General features: G+C 46.6%; 1 protein-coding gene across 1 annotated transcript in view; it reads right to left on the reverse strand.

The window, feature by feature from the left end:
- The window catches only part of TBC1D22A (TBC1 domain family member 22A), a 370690-nt gene extending 351787 nt beyond the window's left edge, over positions 1 to 18903 (reverse strand). The window contains exon 1 of the mRNA XM_063074804.1: positions 18704 to 18903. Within this exon, the coding sequence (XP_062930874.1) occupies positions 18704 to 18765 (62 nt within the window). The 5' untranslated portion in view covers positions 18766 to 18903. The remainder of the gene's footprint in view (positions 1 to 18703) is intronic.
- Positions 18904 to 20094: the final 1191 nt, after the last annotated feature.

The following is a 20094-nucleotide window of genomic DNA, read 5'->3' on the forward strand; positions in this document are numbered from 1 at the left end:
GGGTGGAGAAGGGAATTCAAAAGGGCATGGCCCTTGAAGGCTTTGTTATGATCCCTCCTTCCCAAGAAAGTCCACAAGGAGAATCATATGATTTCAGAAGAAAGTTCTGCACATTTGTAAACACCCAAACTAAAACATCATGTTTGCTTCTGCATACACCAGGCCCAGTAAGATACACACTCAAACTGAAAAAAGAAACGTGAAAGCAAAGCTTTGATCCATCCACTCAACCAGTAAGGACGTGTCCTGGCACTGACACCACAGACATCACCACACCACATGGCATGGACCACAGGGAGGGCACCGTGGGGGATGGGGTTGGATGTTTCTACCAAAGGAATGAAACACATGGAAAAGCAATGGGCCAGCCTGCAACGACCATGCCGTGTGCCCCCCACTCAACAGCCTCTACATCCGCCATGTTCTTGTCTCTTTTTCTATTCAAAATGCTGCAAACAATAAAACCTAGAGAATGGTCGTAGTAATTAACAGAGATCTGGCATTATTCTAAACTCTTAACATGTGAACTCCTTTCATCTTCACAACCCAATGAGGCAGATGTGATTATTCCCATTTTAATGATGGGAAAACTGAGGGACAGAAAGCTTAAGTGACCTGCCCAACATCGCACACATCTAGCAGGTTATGAAGCCAGCTTAATGACATGTATAACATAAGGAATAACCACACAAACACCCAGAGATTTAGTTCCACCAAATCCTAACATTTCATCTTACAAAAGCGTTGAAACCCCACCAATTCTATTTCTCCACCTGCCTCCTCGGAGGTGACTGCTAACCTGTATTTGACGTTTATATTCCCATGGAAGTGTTTATACTTCTACTGAAGAGTTGCAGATCTCTAGGCAATATATAGAATTATTCTGCACATCTGTAAAATTTATATCAATATTATCACTTTATATATATATGTACCTTTCATGACTTTATTTTCTGTCAAGATTTTTCCTTATGGGTCAGTGTAAGCGCACGCAGCTCCAGTTTGCTCTGGGGGCTTCACTGTGTGTGTATGAAAGGGGACACTTTAGCAGTAACCAACTTTTCAAAAGAAATTTTACACAGAAGTGTAAAGCAGGCAAACATAGAGCTGCTCTGGTGAAGAGGGGAGACACAGGCATGTGTCCCCACGTGCCGCAGCCCTGGCCACCCGACAGAGAGAGAGAGAAGTCAACTCCACGGAACCACCGCAGGACTTCCAGAGAGATAATGAAAAACTATCACTGTTCTGCATGTTTCTTTAAAATACAGTCATGCACCACATAATGACATTTCAGTAGATGACAGCCTGCACATACAACAGTGGTCCCCCATGATGATGATGGTTATAACGCATAGCTAGGTGTGCAGTAGTAGCCTGTACCATCTAGGCTTATGTAAGTACATGCTATAACGTTCACCCAACAACGAAATGGCCTAATGATGCATTTTTCACAATGTGTCCCTGTCACTAAGTGACACATGACTGTATTTGTACAAGGCTTTAGAAAAACGATAGAGGAAAATCAACAAAACCAAAAGATGGTTCTTTGGAAAGGTAAACAAAGCTGACAAACCTTTGAATCTTCGCTCTTTTTCTTTCAGTCAGTCTAGTTAAAGGTGATACTAAAGTCAGAAATGAAGGTGACAGGGCCGGCCTGTGGCTCACTTGGGAGAGTGTGGTGCTGATAACACCAAGGCCACGGGTTCGGATCCTATATAGGGATGGCTGATTTGCTCACTGGGTGAGCGTGGTGCTGACAACACCAAGTCAAGGGTTAAGATCCCCTTACCGGTCATCTTTAAAAAAAAAGAAATGAAGGTGAGGACATTATTACGAACCTTAAAGAGAAAAAAAATTATACGAGAATATTATGAACAACTGTACAACAACAAATTAGATAGTGTAGATGAAATGGACAAATTCCTAGAAAGATACAAACAACCAAAACTTACTCAAGGAGAAACAGAAAATCTGAATAGACATATAACATGTAAAGAGACTGAATTAATAATCAAAACACTACCCACAAAGAAAAGTCCAGGCTCAGGTGGCTTCACTGGTAAAGTCTATCTAACACCTAAAGAATACGAAGTCTTCACAAATCCTTCGAAAATCTAAGAAAGGAAGGAATAATTCCCAACTCATTCTATGAGGCCAGTACTATCCTCATACCAAAACCAGGCAAAATTTCACAAGGAAAGAAACAACAAACCAATATCTCTTATGAATGTACAAGTAGAAATCCAACAAAATACTGGCAAATCAAATCCAACAACACATAAAAACAATTTTACACCATAACCAAGTGGGATTTAACCAAGGAATGCAAGGTTGGTTTAACAATCAAAAATCTATTTACGTAATACATCGTATTAATAAAGGACAAAAACCACATGATCATCTAAAAAGAAATAGAAAAAGATTTGACAAAATTCAACAACGCTTCATGACAAAAATCCTCAACAAACTAGGAACAGAAAGTAACATCATCCTGATAAAGAATATCTACAAAAAACTCACAGCTAACCTCATACCTCTTGATGAAATACTAAGTATTTCCCCCCTAAGCACAGGAACAAGACAAGGACGCCACCCTAACGACTTTTATTCAGCTTTGTACTAGAGGTTCTAGCCAGGGCAACTAAGCAAGAAAGAGAAATGAAAGGCATCCACAATAGAGAGGAAAATGTAAAACTATCTAATAAGATGACATGATCTTGTATATAGAAAATCCTAAAGAATCCACTAAAAAACTATTAGAACTAAGGAGAGCACACAGCAAAGTTTCAGGATACAAGATTAATATACAAAAAATCGACTGCACTTCTTACACATGCGATGAACAATTCAAAGATGAAACTAAGAAAAAAATTCCACATAAAATAACAGCAAAAAGAATGAAATATTTAAGAATAAGTTTAACAAAATAAGTGCAAAACTTAACACTTTGAAAACTAAAACACTAAAGAAAATTTCTTTCTTTGTTGAAAGAAATTAAAGACCTACGCAAATGGATGGATATCCCATGTTCGTGTATCAAGAGACAGGATATTGTTAAGATGGCCATACCCCCCAAATTCAATACCAATTCATTGCAATCCTATCAAAATCCCAGCTGGCTTCTTTGTAGAAACTGACAAGCTAATCCTGAAATTCATACGGAAATTCAAGGCACCTAGAATAGATAAAACAATCTTGAAAAAGAACACAGATGGAGGACTCACACTTCCAGATTTCAAAACTAAGATTCAGTAATCAAGGCAGTATGGACTGGCATAGGAAAAACATAAGAGACCAACTGAACAGAATTGAGAGTCCAGAGTTAAATCCTCATTTATAATCAACTGATTTTTGACAAAGGTGTCAAGGCAATTCTGAACCTCAATAAAGATGTTCTAATTTTTTTTTTTTTTTTTTGTCGTTTTTTCGTGACCGGCACTCAGCCAGTGAGTGCACTGGTCATTCCTATATAGGATCCGAACCCGTGGCGGGAGCATCGCCGCGCTCCCAGCGCAGCACTCTACCGAGTGCGCCACGGGCTCGGCCCAAGATGTTCTAATTTTTTAAAAGACAATACATACAGCTCCACCTGGCCCTCTTGGGTTCTCTCTCTTGGAACCTGGCCACTATTCTGTGAAGAAGTCCAAACTAGCCACGAGGAGTCATTCACATTATGACTGACGGCACTAGTGAGCCAGCCTTCTTAGGATTTCAGTTCCGGCCTTCAAGTCTTCCCAGTGACACCCCAGACATCACGGAGCAGAGAAAAGCCATCCCCACTGTGCCCCATCTGAATTTCTAACCCACAGAATCTATGAGCAGCATCAAATACTTGCTATATGCAAAAGAAAAAAAAGTATATATCCTGCTTAGACCAAGCACAACCTATCCATCATGTCCCCTTCCTAAAATTTCATGGAGGCCTCTCTGACACTGATAGAAAGCTTCCAGGTTTAAGAATCAAAATGGCAAGGTTCAAGTCCCAGCTCCACCTGGTAAGGTTTTAATCAAGTAATTGTTCTGAGCATTAGCGTCCTCATCCCAGAAACAGGAATAAGAAGGTGTATGAAATGAGATAACATATGTGATAACAGTTTGAATACTGTAAAGTGACCTACAAATTGCATTTATCAATATTATCAATCCATTTTACCTGAATATTTACACTCTTCCTATTATTCCCCAATATATTTATATGGCTCAAAACCAGTAGGCAGTTTGGCCTACAGCCCACTATTTGCACATCATTTTCCCAAAAGCCTCTGCAGCATTATCACAGACCGCAGGCCTTTCCCTCCTTGAATAGCCGGAAACTCATTAATTCTTCATAGGCAAACTACTTGTGTTTATTGAGCAGAAAATGTTCCAGTAAAATTCAAGCTCACACTAAAAGGAACCTCATTTTATCTTATTAAAATTGCATTTTTATTTGGTCTTGCATAGCTAAAAAGAATAACAGACTTCAACTAAAGCTATTTTAAAAGAGTAAGTGGCAACTAACCCACCTACCTCATTTCAGATAATGAAATCTTTCTTTAAAGAAGTATTATCAGCCAATAAACTTTGTCCTTAATTATACTGCTTCAAAACACTGCAGTAACCCACTGTTTTAAAGAGAACAATAGTGATACCTTATTAAAAAACAGATACAAATGACATAATTCCACTTCTTGATAAAAAAAAACCTAGAAAAACTCTTGCACAAGTACACAAGGAGAGGGTCAGCAACATCTGTAATGCACTAGAATGGAAAACTTTTTAAGAGAAATCAAGATGTCCATTATCAACTGGACAATGAATAAATAAGCTAGAACACACACATATAGATAACAGAATACTAACTGCAACAAAAATGTATGAATAGAATCAATGTAGATAAATTTCATCATCAGAACATAAAAAGGAAAAGTAAGTTGAATATACACAGTATGATATCCTTTACAAAAACTTTTTTAAATGCAAAATGATACTATATATCATTTTTGGATACACACATGACTGGTTAAAAATTCCTACTGCATGCATGGGAATGAAAACACAAAATTCAGAATGGTGACCATCTTGGGGGAAAGGAAAAGGATGAGTCCAAACAAAGAATGCAGTAGCTTCAAGTGCATGTGTGTAATGTCCCCTTCTTACACAGGATGGAGATACACATGTGTTGTATGTGCACTACATCAGTCTGTATGCCCTTTTTGAATGTCTAAAATGTTATCTGATTTTTTAAAGACTGCTCTGGCTCCGTGAAGGTGAGGTGTTTATGCAGTAGACGCAGACATGACTACGGCACTGTCTCATGCACCCAGAAGGGTCAAAACCTGAAGGACTCCTCAAGGCCATATTTCTGGTAATTGTAAGTCCCCCTGTTGGTTTTACACTGTACACAGAACTCTTCCAAAAAGTAAGCTCAACATCATCAGCCATCAGAGCAATGAAAATCAAAACCACAATGAGAAACCACTTCACACCCAGTAGGACAGCAAAAATTAAAAAGATAATATAAGTGCTGGTGAGAATGCAGAGAAACTGGAACCCTCATACACTGCTGGTAGAAATGAAAAATAGTGCAGCTACCACGGAAAACAGTCTGGCAGGTGCTCAAAAACTTAAACACAGGGTTATCACACAACCCAGCAATTCCACTCCCAGGTATATACCCAGGAGAAATGAAAATACACATCCACACAAAAAACTTGTACAGGATTATTCATAACAGCCTAAAGGGGGAGTGTAGTGGATTGAATTATGCCCCCCCCAAAACTCACTGAATCTTCAATTGCGTCCCCCAAGTTTTATGTATTAGAAACTTAGCCCCCACTGTGACTGTTAAGAGGGTGGGAAATCCTATGATGGTAATTGATAGGTGGAGTCTTGATGAGGTGATTGGATTGTAGGACCATGCAGTAGTGAATGGACTAAAAATGGTGGTCAGGGGAGTGGTTCTGAGGGCTGTAAAAGACGAGGAGAGATTTTCTCTGCTCTCTCTGTTTCCACCATCTTACAATGTGAGACCCCTGGGTCACTGTCACCACGACCAGATGGACTTTGGACTTCCCAGCCTCAGAAACTGAGGATTTTAAATCTCATTTTTCTTTATAAATCACTGAGTTGCAGGTACTTTGTTATAAGCTACTGAAACGGAATAACACAGGGAGGCAGCCCATATGTTCATCAGCTGATGACCAGGTAAATAAAATGTATCCATACAATGGAATACTGGGTCATAAAAAGGATCAAGGTACTGGTACATGCTGCAGCATGGACGAACCTTGAAAACATGATGCTAAGTAAAAGCAGACAGACACAAAAGGACACCTATTGTATGATTCCATTTATAGGAAGTGTCCAGAAGAGGTGAATCCATAGAAACAGAGTAGATTAGTGGCTGCCAGGAGATGAGAGGGGAGGGAGAAGTGGGGAGTTACCCCTAACAGGGGTTTCTCTTCACAGTGGTGAAATTATTCTAAAATCGATTGCAGTGTGATTACACAACTCTGTGAGTTTACTAAAAACACTGTATTATACCTCAAATGGGTGAACTGTGTGGTATGTAAATGGTACCACTATAAAGACGACAGATGAGAGGGAGGGAGGACAAGCAAGGTCTCCTCTGGGACCCAGCTGTGCCCCAACAGGGTCGGGAGGCCAAGCAGGAGGCTTGGTAACCAAGGCAGCCATTCTGCACCAAGTACTCGCTGACCAACATCACTCAGTAAATGTTTCCACAGGCCCAAGTCCACTCCTCCCACCCTGAATAACAAAAGTATGTAATACTATCATCACAGAATGAGAAATTTCAGGATGCTTCACATGAAAATGACAGAAATCAATTTTATCATCCCCCAAACTAAGAAAATGAAAACTTAAGAAGGACTAATTTGTTACCAGCAAGCAGTCTACCTACATCCTAATGGCCCACGCCTTGCAGCAGTGAGGACGCTCTAACGGGAGAACAAATGAGTGAACACTCAGGAAGGGTCACAGGCTCCAACCCTGTGCCGGGACAGAGGCTCACACCCAGGTGAAAGTGTAATGACCTAGACAAAGGACAGGACAGCATAGGGCAGGCAAAGATGCCCCAGGGAACTGTGTCCTGAAAGCCCCCACTAAAATGACCTCCCCCATGACCTCCCCTATGACAGCCCCCAGAAGTCTCAACAAAGCACAGCTTTCAGTATAAGGCACAAGGAGACTCCATTAACATGCCACCACTGGTAAGGGGAACAAAGAGGACAAAGAATGGGGGAGGGGGATAAAGCTGAGGTATGACACAAGAACCGGGAGGGGCGCCTCTAAGGACAGGGGTACAGCACAGGGACAGGCTGGGGACACCGTTCAGTGGGTGAATGCCCAAGAGAAAGAGAATGGGACTCTGAGATCAAAACCATCTCCTCAGGACTCTGTCCTGAGCAGTGTTTACAACACGATTCAGGAAAGTTTAAAAACAGAAAAAAACAAACAAAACACCTCAGACTCAATGACTTCCTAAGAATCTACTTGCAGGCAGCCAAGGTCTTCACTTGGGGAGCACCATGACTTATGGATGCCTTAAACCTCTGCTGACCATACGTGTTATTTCTTCATTCAGGTCAACCAACAAACATCAACCAAGCACTGGCTCCAAGCCAGGCCCAACACTGGTGCCAGAAGGATGACAGTGAGCGACAGTCCTGCCCTCGGGCTGCTTCCATGGTGGTGATAATGCCTTAGGATACAGGTGACCCCTGAGGCAGGAGAGAAAGCTGGAAACAAGCACAAAGGAACAAGTCAGAAGTCAAGAAGGAAGGACTGACAGATCCTGGAAAGCTCCTCCCGGGCTTGAACTTGGAGCCCTACATCAAGGTGCTGTCTTTGAGAACAAACCTGACGGTGCAAGACCAGAACGGCTATTTTCCTAAATTAAAGGCTAAATAGCAGTGGGTGAAAATAGCATTCAGTGAAATAGTGAATAGTGAGAGAAAATAAAAATGTGGAAAAGAAATAAATCCAGCTGCAGTGTTTAAGCATCATAAAATAAATGAAAAGTTATATTACCACATTTACGATTAAACGCTTTTCTGTATTTCAGACACACAATGGCGAGCCATCCAGTCAGCTTCAGCTCACAGCTCACTCCCTCTCCAAGCACAGCCATAACTCAATGCCCCCTTTGGGCTCAAAAGTAGATTTCTGAAATATGAACTAAATTAGTGACTGACTTCACCATTAGGCATATTCTAACACATAGTGATGCTCTCCAGAGTTAAAAAATATGTTCAGAAGAAGTAAGTTTTCCAAGGAAATTAACTTTAGAAGGCTTTGGACAAAAATTTATGAAAACCATTATTACAACAGTAAACAATTTCACCAGCCTCCCTGCCCACAGCATAATCTGAAACCCACATCTGCCCTGAGGAGTAAACTGCAGAAAGGACTGTCCCACCACTGACACCCATACCATCTGCCTGGCAGTAATGGTTATCGTGTCCTGCAAGGCTTCCAGCAAACTGGTGACCCCACTGGGCCCTGAGATCCCTGCAACGGGGCTGGATTTTGTCTCCTGTCACACTCCTTGTGGCCCCCAGAGCATTTATAAAGCAGACCCGGACAGTTATTGAGCCAACAGAGAGCTGCTTTGTGGATGACTCAGAAAACAGGTCTTGGAAATAGCATTTTTACAATAAATTCTTCCCTCACGTAACAAAAGCAATTTGTGTTTATTATGGAAAACTTAGAAAATATAAATAAGGAACAGAAGTATTTTGAAATTGTCTAACACTGAGTGCTGTCATGGGGTCCAATTCTCTCTCTCCTTCCTGTAGCTTCTCATTCAACCCCTCCCTGCCCAACTTCACCCCCAGCCTCACCATGCTGAGTCCTTTCTTCTTTCTCTCTTGTCCAGACACCCGTAAGACTCTTCCATGCATTCCCTATCTCCACTCCACAAAGCCAAGTCCTCAGTTCTCCTTTCCTCCCACTTTGTGGATAACCATGCTCTCTCCTGACTTCATCCACCATCACCAGGTAAACGGTTCTCACACACGTGCCTCTAGGCAGAACCACTGCCAACTCTCAGTCACAAATCCACCACCTCACATTAAGGGTTCCACCACAAAAATCAGCTCTGCCCCAACTGTCACTCCCCACACCTTCTTGTCACAGTTCCCTGCCCTTGGACAATGACATCACTGTCCACCAGTCACACAGGAACAAGACAATGTGCCCGTCCCTGCCTCCCATCTCTCCCTCATGCCCTTTTGGCTCTCCCCAGGCCATGTCCTGACATGTGGAACCCATGGTTCCCACTGCCCTGGATCATGCTGTTTCCTCTTATTTTGACCATGTGACTTAACAGCCATGATTGCCAACCCAACAAACCCAAGAGTCACCCTCATCTCCTCCCTGAAGCCACCACCCACATACATCATCTCTCCTCTACTCTGTCAGCCCGGCCTCACCCACCCCTCACCCCAAGGGATAACTGTGACAGCTGCCCAGCAGCCTCCAGCTGTGGCCTCAGCTCTGTCCTCCCATGCCAGTCAGAGGATGGGTCATTCCCCAGCTTAAAATCCTTCAAGGCCATCCTGTGGCCCTTCAGAAACAACTCAGAGCCTTTCAGGTGTCCTATGAGGACCTGCTCAATGCTCCCCTGCCCCTCTCTGGCTCACCACACCCCAGTCTGTGCAGGGCTTTTCTCCCCTTGTCACCTTTTACAATGCACAGCACACGGTCAGTTTTAATCAATATCTGGTAAACTAACGGAATTGCAATCACTTCCTCAGCAGTCCCCCCCTCTCTCTTCTCTTCTCCATGGCCATGGTTCTCACCCCGAATCCAGTTTGGCCTCATCTTACCTGTGCAAGCTGAGGCCAGCTCCATGACCGAAGCCTGTCTCTGACACACAGCAAGAGATGAATACATGGTCGTAGGAGGCCCAGTGGGTTTGTCTCTGCTAGAAACCTTCCCTGGCTCCCAAACACAAAACAGCCTAAAATCTAAACTCCTGAGCCCACCACCCTGAACATTTGACCCTCACCTGCCATCCCACCTACACAGCCGCGTCTCCATCCATCACTTCCACTCACCTCTGCTGCTCATGTAGTGGCCACTCACCAGTCTCCCAAACATGCCCTTTTCCTTTTCCTCATCTGGGCCTGTGTCCAACCACCCCTAGTGCCGAGAAGGCCCTGCCAGGCCCCCATCTACAGAACATCCTCCTGCACACACCCAAGGTAAGTGCCTATAAGAACTGAGCCTTCCTTCAAAGTCCACTGGGGGGTCATTCATGCCTTCAGTCAAAGTTAACCTCTCCTTGCCCAGGACCATGGAACTTCCTGGTCCCTCCAGTGTCATGCTTCTCACAGTTCCCCTGGGACAGAGTTCCTAGATGGTGTCTCTGTCTCCCTTGGCAGATGGAAGCCCCTTGGAACCAGAAGTAACATCCAGCTTACCTTTGCATACCTCAGGGCCTAGTGTGCACACAGAAGGCATCCAATAAACGCTTGATACACTTAATTGTCTCTCTTCTTCACTACGTACACATTGGAATGATTAAGCATTTTAAAGGAACACCCTATCTTTGAAGGAGTCAAGTTCCAAAGAATACAGTACAGCCGCTCATAACAAAATGTAACCAGATAACACCCTCTTAAAAGTCCCTATGCTCCTGTTGCTTGACCTATTCTACCACAGCTATTTAAAATCAGGATTGTTTATGAAGTCACATCTGGCTGATACACAAAGTGCTATGGTGGCTGCAGTGACAAGTTTTGGAACAAAAAATTAACCGAAATAGAAATTAATTCTAAAAAGAAAACGATAGGGGGCCCATAGCCAGAACTTCTTCATCAGCCATCCCATGAAGGAGCAGTCACCATATGAGAATAAGCCACAGCACTATCAATAAGCCTGAGTGCTTTCACAGCAACCGAGTCAGAATTACCCTCAAAACAAAAGAGGCAGCTGTATGTCCTCCTCCTCCACCCCAAAGGAGCAAGTCCCAAGACACTGGACATGAGGACAAAACTGTAAAATTGGAATTAATCGTCTCCTAGCCTTCCTTCATCTCAGACCCAATCTGAACTCTGAAAGACACAGGCCAGACTCCCTGACATTTCCTGCCCCAACAGCACCTTGTAGAGAGTCCCACCAGACTCGCTGGCTTCCCTACATGCAAACACATGCAACAAACACGTGCAGGTGAAAACAGTTGAAGCAGGTGGGCCACACTCTCTCCGACGGGCTGTCCTTGCCTCTAAGGACTGCAATACCAAGGGACTTGTCCCCTTTCCAAGACCCAGTCCTTTGCCCTGCCTTCCTACACATGCTGTGCCACACCTACTGGCGCCCCAGCCACCTGCAGAGGGCTTTCAGCCAAGGATCAGAAGCACATCCAGATGATGGATTAAATATCACTTGTCTCATCTAAGTGCAGGTCTTACAGCCAGCAAGCCCATTTCATTTTTACTTTAACAGAAATATCTAGGAAAGAAGGCACATACTGAACTGGTGCAGCAAGAAGGATAGGAGGAAAGAGGGGCGAGTGGGCGCACCACGTGTAGCATGCGGTCAAGGAGGTCCGGAAGCACTCGCCCAAGTCCCAGGCACATGCTAGGGCTGGGACTGCTCCTCTGGCGGTGCTGGGTCCCAGCATGCCTCCTCAGAGGATGAGCCCTAGGACAAGCAAGAACACCTAGGAGGGGCATGTGGGGAACAGAGCTAATGCAGTCAGAGCCCAGAAACTTTGGGGGCCATGTGGTCAGCAAGGGCTTTCCTCGAACAGACGGGCCTGAGCTTGAATCCAGCTACTCACCTGGGAGCTGTGGGGCCAGGGCAGACCATGCAGGGAGGGCAGACAGCCCACGTAAAGGCTCCCCACAATGTCTGGCTCTGCCTGCACCTGCTCCCTGGTGGGCTGCCATTAGTAGCAATCAATAGCAGCATCATTAGCAGCATCAATAGCCCTTCCTTCTTTTTTTTTTTTGGATTTTTAGCCGTGGGCCATTGCAGGGATCTGAACCCTTGACCTTGGTGTTATCAACACCTGGCTCTAACCAACTGAGCTAACTGGCCAGGCCCAGCCCTTACTTCTTTCTGCAATAAGACAATCCATACCTGTTCTAACCAACTGGACTTACGGAAAGTTATGTGGCCCAGCATGAATCTCAGCACTCGGGTGGAATTTCCACTTTACTCCTCAGAAAAGAGGAAACAACATTTCAGAAAAAGAGAACAAAAAGTCTGGGGATACTCAAAACAAGAGTCCCCCATAGCACAGGACCCCAGAAATGGGAAGAGTGCAGGCTGCCTGCGCCTCCTGACACCTCTGCCTCTCATCTGAAAAGCAAACACCAGGGTCAACCTAGAAGAAGCTGCTCATCACGCTCCAGAAGAACCCCCCGGAGATGCAGAAGTCCAAGTGCACACTCTTCCAAGCACAAGGAACGGCAGTTTTCTCCAGCCCTGGGGAGCCAGGCCTCAAGCTGAGCTTAGCAGGGCTCCAAGGGCCAGTAGGCCCAGCAAGGCGGCAGTCTGGGTTCAAACACTATGGGTGGGTGCCAAGGGACTTGTTTTCCTGTGAAGGATCAGATTCCTGGCGGGCGAGCCAGCTCTCTCAGTAATGACTGAGGCACCTGTAAAGTGAGAGGGCTGGAGGGCTTGGATACAGAGCAATACGCCATGACAGTTAAGGGTTTAAAGCCCAGCTCTACCACCTACAAGCTGGGCCACTCTGAGCAGCACTCTGCTAAGGGAGGTACTCAGGCCCACCTGAAATTCTTCCCCATCAGTCATCCCCTGGCACAATCCCCGACTCTCTATGGCTGCTATGACAAATTACCACAAACTTGGTGCTTAAAACACACACATTTATTAACTTAAAGTTCTGGAAGTCAGAAGTCTGGCATGGATCTCGCAGGACTAAAGTCTAGGTATCAGCCAGCTGTGTTCCTTCCTGGAGGCTGTAGGAAAGAATTCACTTCCTGTTCATTCCAGTTCTTTGCAGAATTCAGTTTCTTGCAGTCGTAGGACTGAAGTCCCATCTTCCTGCTGTCAGCAGAAAGCTGCTCCCGGTTTCTAAAGGCCATGCCAATTCCTTGGCTTGTGGCCCCATCTTCCATGTGCAAAGCCAGCAACCACAGATCAAGTCCACCTTATGTCCAATCTCTCCGACCACTTTTAAGAGCTCATGTGGTTACACTGGGCCCACCAGATAATCCAGGACAATCCCCCCATCTCGAGGTCAGCTGATTAGCGACCTTTATTCCCTGTCATGTAACAACATATTCAAAGGTTCCAGAGATGAGGACGTGGACACTTTTGGAGGGCCATGTCCTGATGACCACACCCCTATCCCTCAGGCCAGAACCCTGGTGATCATCTCAACCCCCAACACCCAGCCCATCAGTGAATCCTGCAAGTTCCACCTGCCACATGCACCCTGAACCTGTCCACTCCTCTCTCGCCCTCTCTCCAGGGATGGTGAATAGCATCATAGTACCACTGCTTTCTCGTGGCTCCTGAGAACAGGACCCGAATATTCTCCATGGCCTTTGAAGCCCAGCATGCTCTGGGCCTGCTCACCTGCCCTCCTTGCTGCCTCCTCCCTGGCCACAGGTCTCCCCTGGCAGGAGTGTTCGGATACCCAAGGCTGTGCTGACACCCCAGGCTGCACAGGCAGCCTGGCCCTTCTCCACTTCCAGGACTCAGCACAGTTGGTGCCTCCTTCAGGAGGACATGACCATCCCACCAATTTGGAACCTGTTACTCTGCCAACATTCCCAGATTACTACCATTAGAGCAGCTCAGTCTGTGCCTACACATGACAGGTTTAGTGTCTCTGTCACTCCGACAGCCTCTAAGGGCCAGTCTGCTTGCTCAGTGCGCAAACAGTACCCTGCACATCGAAGGTGCTCCTAAGTGTTTTCTGAATGAGTTCATTCCCTCCCTCCCCCACTCCTTGCTTCCACAGGTACTTGTCGAGTTGACTACCTCGTTTGCTCAGAGGCTCCTTGTGGCTCTCATAGTGTAAGCTGAAAGCTGTCAGAGCCACAACACTGAAAACTCTTCTGCTCCAGCTTTATCCCAAGCACTGGTGGCCTTGCCATATTCAATTTGGGCCCTTCTTGCCTCCATCCCCCTTACAAATGTCATATTCTATGTACCCCAGCTGCCTGCATGCCCTTCTGTCAGCAGAGCACACCCTGCCAGGCAGAGCTGTACTAAAATAGCAAACATCAGATCCACACTGAAAGGCTGCCTGTGTTCTCAACCCCCGTGTGCTGTGATTCTGTGTTGGCATTTAAAGTTAAGTGTGGCAGGAATTCCAACTGCAACCGCAGAAAGCAACAGCCCTTCAAGAGCTGAGCAAGTCAATGGCCCAAGAAAGAACAGACCCCAGACAGTCAGAGACTGACCCTTCTCTGATCCTTATCATCCACCTCCTGCTTCCTCCACCTCCGTGACTGCCGCTCTGGTGCAGCCCCCACCATCTCTCACCTGGACACTGCAGCAGTCTCCAACTGGTCTCCCTGCTTCCAATACCCTCTATCCTCAGTACAGCAGCCAAAGCAACTCTGCTAAGCCTAAGGCAAGACCATACCACGTCTCTGCTCAAAACCTCCAAAGCCTCCCCACTCACTCAGAATTAAAGAATAACAGTTTCATCTTCACTACAAACTTTCACTACAATCATGCCCTGTGATTCTCTGCCCCGCCTTCGGCTACAGCCACTCTGGCCCCTTGCTTCTCTCGTCAAACACACCCGCAGTGCTCCCAGATCAGGGCCCTTGCACTTGCTCCCTCTGCCTAGAACCCTCTTCTCCCAGCTACCCAGCAGGCCTGTTCCCTCAGATCCTGCAAATCTTTACACAAAGGTCACCTTCTCAGTAAGGGGTTCCCTGGCCACCTTATCACCATGAAACCTTCCCCACTGCACCTGCCCCTGCCTCTTCCCTGCATTATGTTTTGATAGCAGTTATTACCTTATGATAGTTAACTCTCAACTTAGGTAACATTCTTTATTCCTTGCTCTCCCACTCCATCATAAGCTCTCTGAGAACACAGATCCTGGTCTATTTTGTTCACTGATACATCTTTAGCACATGGAGCCATTCCTGGCTCATAGTGTGGGTTAACTATTTGCTGCATGAATTATCAAATTCTCAAAACTGTCCAAGAGGCCTCACTTTTCTCATCAAAGACAACTGGGCTAGGCCAAAAAAAATTTCCACTGTATGCCATAGCAACTTAGGTCTAACACAACCCCCTCATGTCACAGATACAGAAATCAATGGTCCCAGGGGTGACATGACTTGGTGAAGGTCACACAGATATTAATAGAAAGAGAAGGCTAAAATCTAGGAGTTGGACTGCCCAACTCTCAGTCAAAGGTCCTTCTACCAAACCACACATCCCGACTCATCCAGAAAAGAAATTTCTAAGAAAGCATCAGACAAATATACAACCTAAGGACAAATGTATGCATAGAACAGAGGGGTCTACTAGTAAGACCACCTCTCATGCAGTGTATGACCTTGGCAGAATCACTTATTCTCTCCAGGCTAATCTGGAAGATAGTTTGGATCAATCATCATTTATTGGTACTAATAATGCAAAGATGAGTGACAGATATTCCCTAAATTTGCAGAGCTCACTGTCTACTGAAAACAACTGCAAACGGACAATACTGAGTTAGATGCATAAAAGGGCACATTAGTTCAGACTGCATGAAAACAAGCCAGGCTTTAGGAGGACGTGTGCTAGAGGTGAATTTTGAAAACTAAAAAAAGGGAAGCTGGGCAAAAGGGAGGAAAGGAACATTATGGTCAGCTATAAGAGCATGAAACCGATAGAGGCATCACACAGCACGGTATGCCAAGGAACCTACAAGTCTGTCAGCACTTCTGAGGGCAGAGTTCAAAGAATGAAGGGGTGGGAGATGTGGGTCAAGAACTGAGCAACAGTCAGGTTATAAAGGACCTTAGACGTCATATAAAAACACACTTCTCAGCATGGCATTTTAGGGGAAACAACCAAGGGGCTTTAAACCAAGCCTATCTCAGTAAGTGTGCTTGGAGGACAAGGCATGTGGTTTGCAAACTACACAACACTGGTAGACATAACACTTGCAGAGCACCAAGAATAGTACCTAGCAAATACTAAGTGCTTAGTGCATATCAGTTAATATTGTCACAGGAATTATTAAGGGTTATACTATGTAAAAGATCCCTTAACAGCCTTGGATTTTGTGGTAGGTAGTCCTTCTCCTGCATTTCCTAGGTTGAGGTCTGCACTCAAAAAAAAAAAAGTAAAACCTCCAAGGGAACTGCTCGAAAGGGCTGACAAAGCCACAGGAACCTGGCCAGGATCTCTGCCAACACTGTGCTTGTGCAGGTGAAGGTGAAGACTAGGTATATAGCTAGTGATCGCCACCACTGATAGGAAAAAGGGCATACCTTTGCAACTCCTCCTTCGGGGAAGAATTCCAGCCTGTCACCTGAAATTGCAGCACTGCCAAGGCAAGGGCCACAGAACGGAAGGGGAGCACAGAGGCTGTACAGGCCTTTCTGGTGGGCCCACCTCTCCCCTTTCTCCTGCCTTCTTTAGTGACAGCCTCTAACAATTGTCCAAGACTCAACTCCAACTCTCTAAGTGTAATATGTAAAGTGCTCTTGAAAGTGCCTAAGACACAGCACAGCATCAAAACCAAATGAAAAAGAAAGTCTGTGTTTGGTACCGTTGGGGACTGTATAAGTTTTCTGTGGCTGCCATACAAATTACCACAAACTTAATGGCTTAAAACAACAGAAATTTATTCTTTCACAGTTCTGGAGGCAGGAAGTCTAAAATCAGGGTGTCAGAGGAGCTGTGCTCTCGGCGAAGCCTCTAGGGGAGGATCCTTCCTGCCTCTTCCAGTTCCCGGTGGCTGCCAGCAATCCCTGGCTTTCCTTGGCTTGTAAATGCATCAATCCAATCTCTGCTTCCCAACCTCTGCTTCCATCTTCACAGGGCCATCTTCCCTGTCTCTGTCCCTGTGTCCAAATTTCCCTCTTGTTATAAGGATACGAGTCATTGGATTAGGATCCACCTGAATCCAGTATGACCTCATTTTAACTTGATTACTTCTGCAAAGACCCTATTTCCAAACAAAGTCACAGTCACAGGTTCCAGATGGACATGAATTGAGGGGTGGGGGTGCCGGGGGTGCTGTTCAACCCAGTAAGGACAAATTACCAAGAGATACAGTCATCAATCCAAAGGTTTATTCATTGTTGTAACTCCACACAGCAGCTCTATTACTCTTTCATCTCAGCTAATTGTTAAGAATTATAGGTTAGACTGAAAGGGAACTGAAACCTCAAGACCTAAACACAAAAAAGTTACACCACCATGTGGCTCATTCTCCCTGGATTCTATGTTCATGTCACTACTAGGACCTCCTATCCTCCGCCATTCCAGAATCGTCACCTCATCTTGGACCCTGACATTGATTTTGATGAAAACTCCTACTGTTCTTTAATCAAGCACAATCCTGTAGAGTAAAATAGGGTCTTTGGCCACCTTTGATGACTCTCTTCATTCTCAAAGTCACTGTGTCTGAGCAGTCGGTAACTCACTCCTGCAAACTCCCAGATCACTCTGAAAAGTAAATTTTTCTGACTGGATGCAGTGAATTCCAACATTTACAATTCTAACACTCAAATAATGACCTTACTATGAAACACAGGAGTGCAAACAATTTTACTGTGCTTACGAATGATTCTATTCAGAGTTTTTTTAATATCACAATTCTAAATTTTCGGTATCTCAGACTTTAGTTTCGGAACAGAACAAACTGTTTTGTTTTGTTTTTCAAAGATGACCGGTAAGGGGATCTCAACCCTTGACTTGGTGTTGTCAGCACCACGCTCACCCAAGTGAGCTAACCGGCCATCCCTATACAGAGATCTGAACCCGTGGTTTTGGTGTTATGAGCACCACACTCTCCCAAGTGAGCCACGGGCCGGTCCAGAACAGAAGTCCTGATGTTTGCTTGTGTTTAACTTGTTTTCAGCAGTGGCTGATTTTATCCCAGGTACTTTCCTTGTAATGCCTCCTCGTTCCCCAGGGCCCTGGCAGGGGTGTGCCATGCCAGTCAGACGAGGACTTTGGAGCTGTACAGCTTCCAGGGTGCACCCAGGTCATTTCGCGTACCTGACTTTCTTTAAACAGTATTCTTTTGGTTTGCTTCCTGCTGCTGACACAAGACAGGAGTTGGTGCTGAGGCCAGCGAGTGGGAACATTGACACTCACAGACTGCCTCTGACACCTCGTCCACGCTCAAGGCGAAAGCAGCGGCCCGCAGAAGCAGAGATCCATCAAGCGGGTGAAAACCCCACACCCCCTGCAGGAGCCGACCTCCCGGCCGGTTCCCGGACTCCACCAGGCTCTTGCCAGCACGACCCGAGTCGGTGCCCTTCCGCCTTGCGCCCAAGGCGCCGAGGAGTTGCGCAGGAGAGAGTCCGCGGTCCCCGGGAAGCCTGCGACGCGCTCCTCCTTGCAAGCCTCGCTCCTCGCACAGCCACTGACACCTCCCAGGCCCCGCGCTGCGACCCCGCGCCCCCCCAGCGCCCCACACCGCCCAGGGGCCTCCCCAGACCCCAGCTCTACCCGCAGCCCGGCCGGCCGACGAGGCTACCTGACCCCTGACCCATGACCCCGACCCGGCCCTCCCCGTCACACCCACCTGCCCGGGACTTTGCTGTTGCTGCGCTTCCAGAACTGCTTCCTCGCCCCGTCGCTGGCCATGGCCCCTCCTCATCCCTCAGACCTGTGGCCCGGACACCCTGAGTGCAGCCGGACCGCCCCCAGCGGCCCTTTCCTATGCCTGGGGTGGCCCCTCAGCGGTCCCGGGACTCCCGAGCGCAGAACCCAGCGGCTCTTCCGCCTCCCTCCGGAAGTTGTGCCTCCGCGCGCCCGGAAGTCCCGCCTCCGTCTCAGGTGGCGTGTGACGCACCAAGCGGAGCGCCCGACGCCATGAACAGGCGACGCCGGGTGGGGGCGGGGGCGGTCCGGTTCTGTGTCCCGGTTGGTCTGCGGGTCGTGGGGAAGCCGCCGGCTCAGAGCGCCCCCCTCCCGGCTTGCCCGACACGGCCGGGGAGGACTTGAGCCCGCCTCTGGCTGCTTTCATCAAGGGCTTTCTAGCACCGGCCTTGGAGCAGAAGGAAGCAGGACGCCGTTCCTGACCCAGCGGCAGGACGACGCAGAAGCTGGAAAGCGCGCCCGCGGCGGGTGGCGGCCAAGGCTGTGTGCCAGGCACCGAGGGGATCGATAAATGCTGAGACACGTGGGTGGAGATTGTCCAGAGCGCCTTGGGGACAGTGACGTGGGGCGTATGCGGAGGATAAGGGCTTGGGCCAGGCCCCAGCCCACCGCCGTCGCGCGCTCGTAGGGCTAGTCCGATGGCGGTGTACCGTGCGTGCCGAATACCCATAGTACTCCAGAGACTTGGGATGCAGATGTTAGCTTCTGTGTTGGTTATATGTCGGATAATAATGTTTTGGAAGTATTGGGTTCAATAAATGTTAAAACTATTTTCCCGTGTCTAATATGACTAGCACAGGGCCGGCCTGTGGCTCACTCGGGAGAGTGTGGTGCTGATAACACCAAGGCCACGGGTTCGGATCCCATATAGGGATGGCCGGTTTGCTCACTGGGTGAGCTTGGTGCTGACAACACCAAGTCAAGGGTTAAGATCCCCTTACCGGTCATCTTTTAAAAATAAATAAATAAATAAATAATAATAATAATAATAATAATATGACTAGCAGGAAACTTGAAATGGCTCACCTGGTTTGCGTTATACTTCTCTGGGCCTTGGACCAAAGACTGAGGGGTCCCAGGGCTGGCATTTCAGCGTGGAGCTTCAGTGTAATATGTGGGGGATCCTTAACACACCACTTGATGGTAAGTAACGTTGGTTACTTGCTCTGTGCAAGGCATCGTACTTTATATGCATCATCTGAATCATATGCCAACAATGCCCTCGACGCTCTACTCTCTTCTCACAGAGTTAGTGGCTCGCTCAGCTCTTGTAACATTTGAGTTTTATACCCTGTCCCTAAGAGCAAGGTCTTG

This window comes from Cynocephalus volans, chromosome 12, assembly GCF_027409185.1.
Source record: "Cynocephalus volans isolate mCynVol1 chromosome 12, mCynVol1.pri, whole genome shotgun sequence".
Classification (NCBI taxonomy): domain Eukaryota; kingdom Metazoa; phylum Chordata; class Mammalia; order Dermoptera; family Cynocephalidae; genus Cynocephalus; species Cynocephalus volans.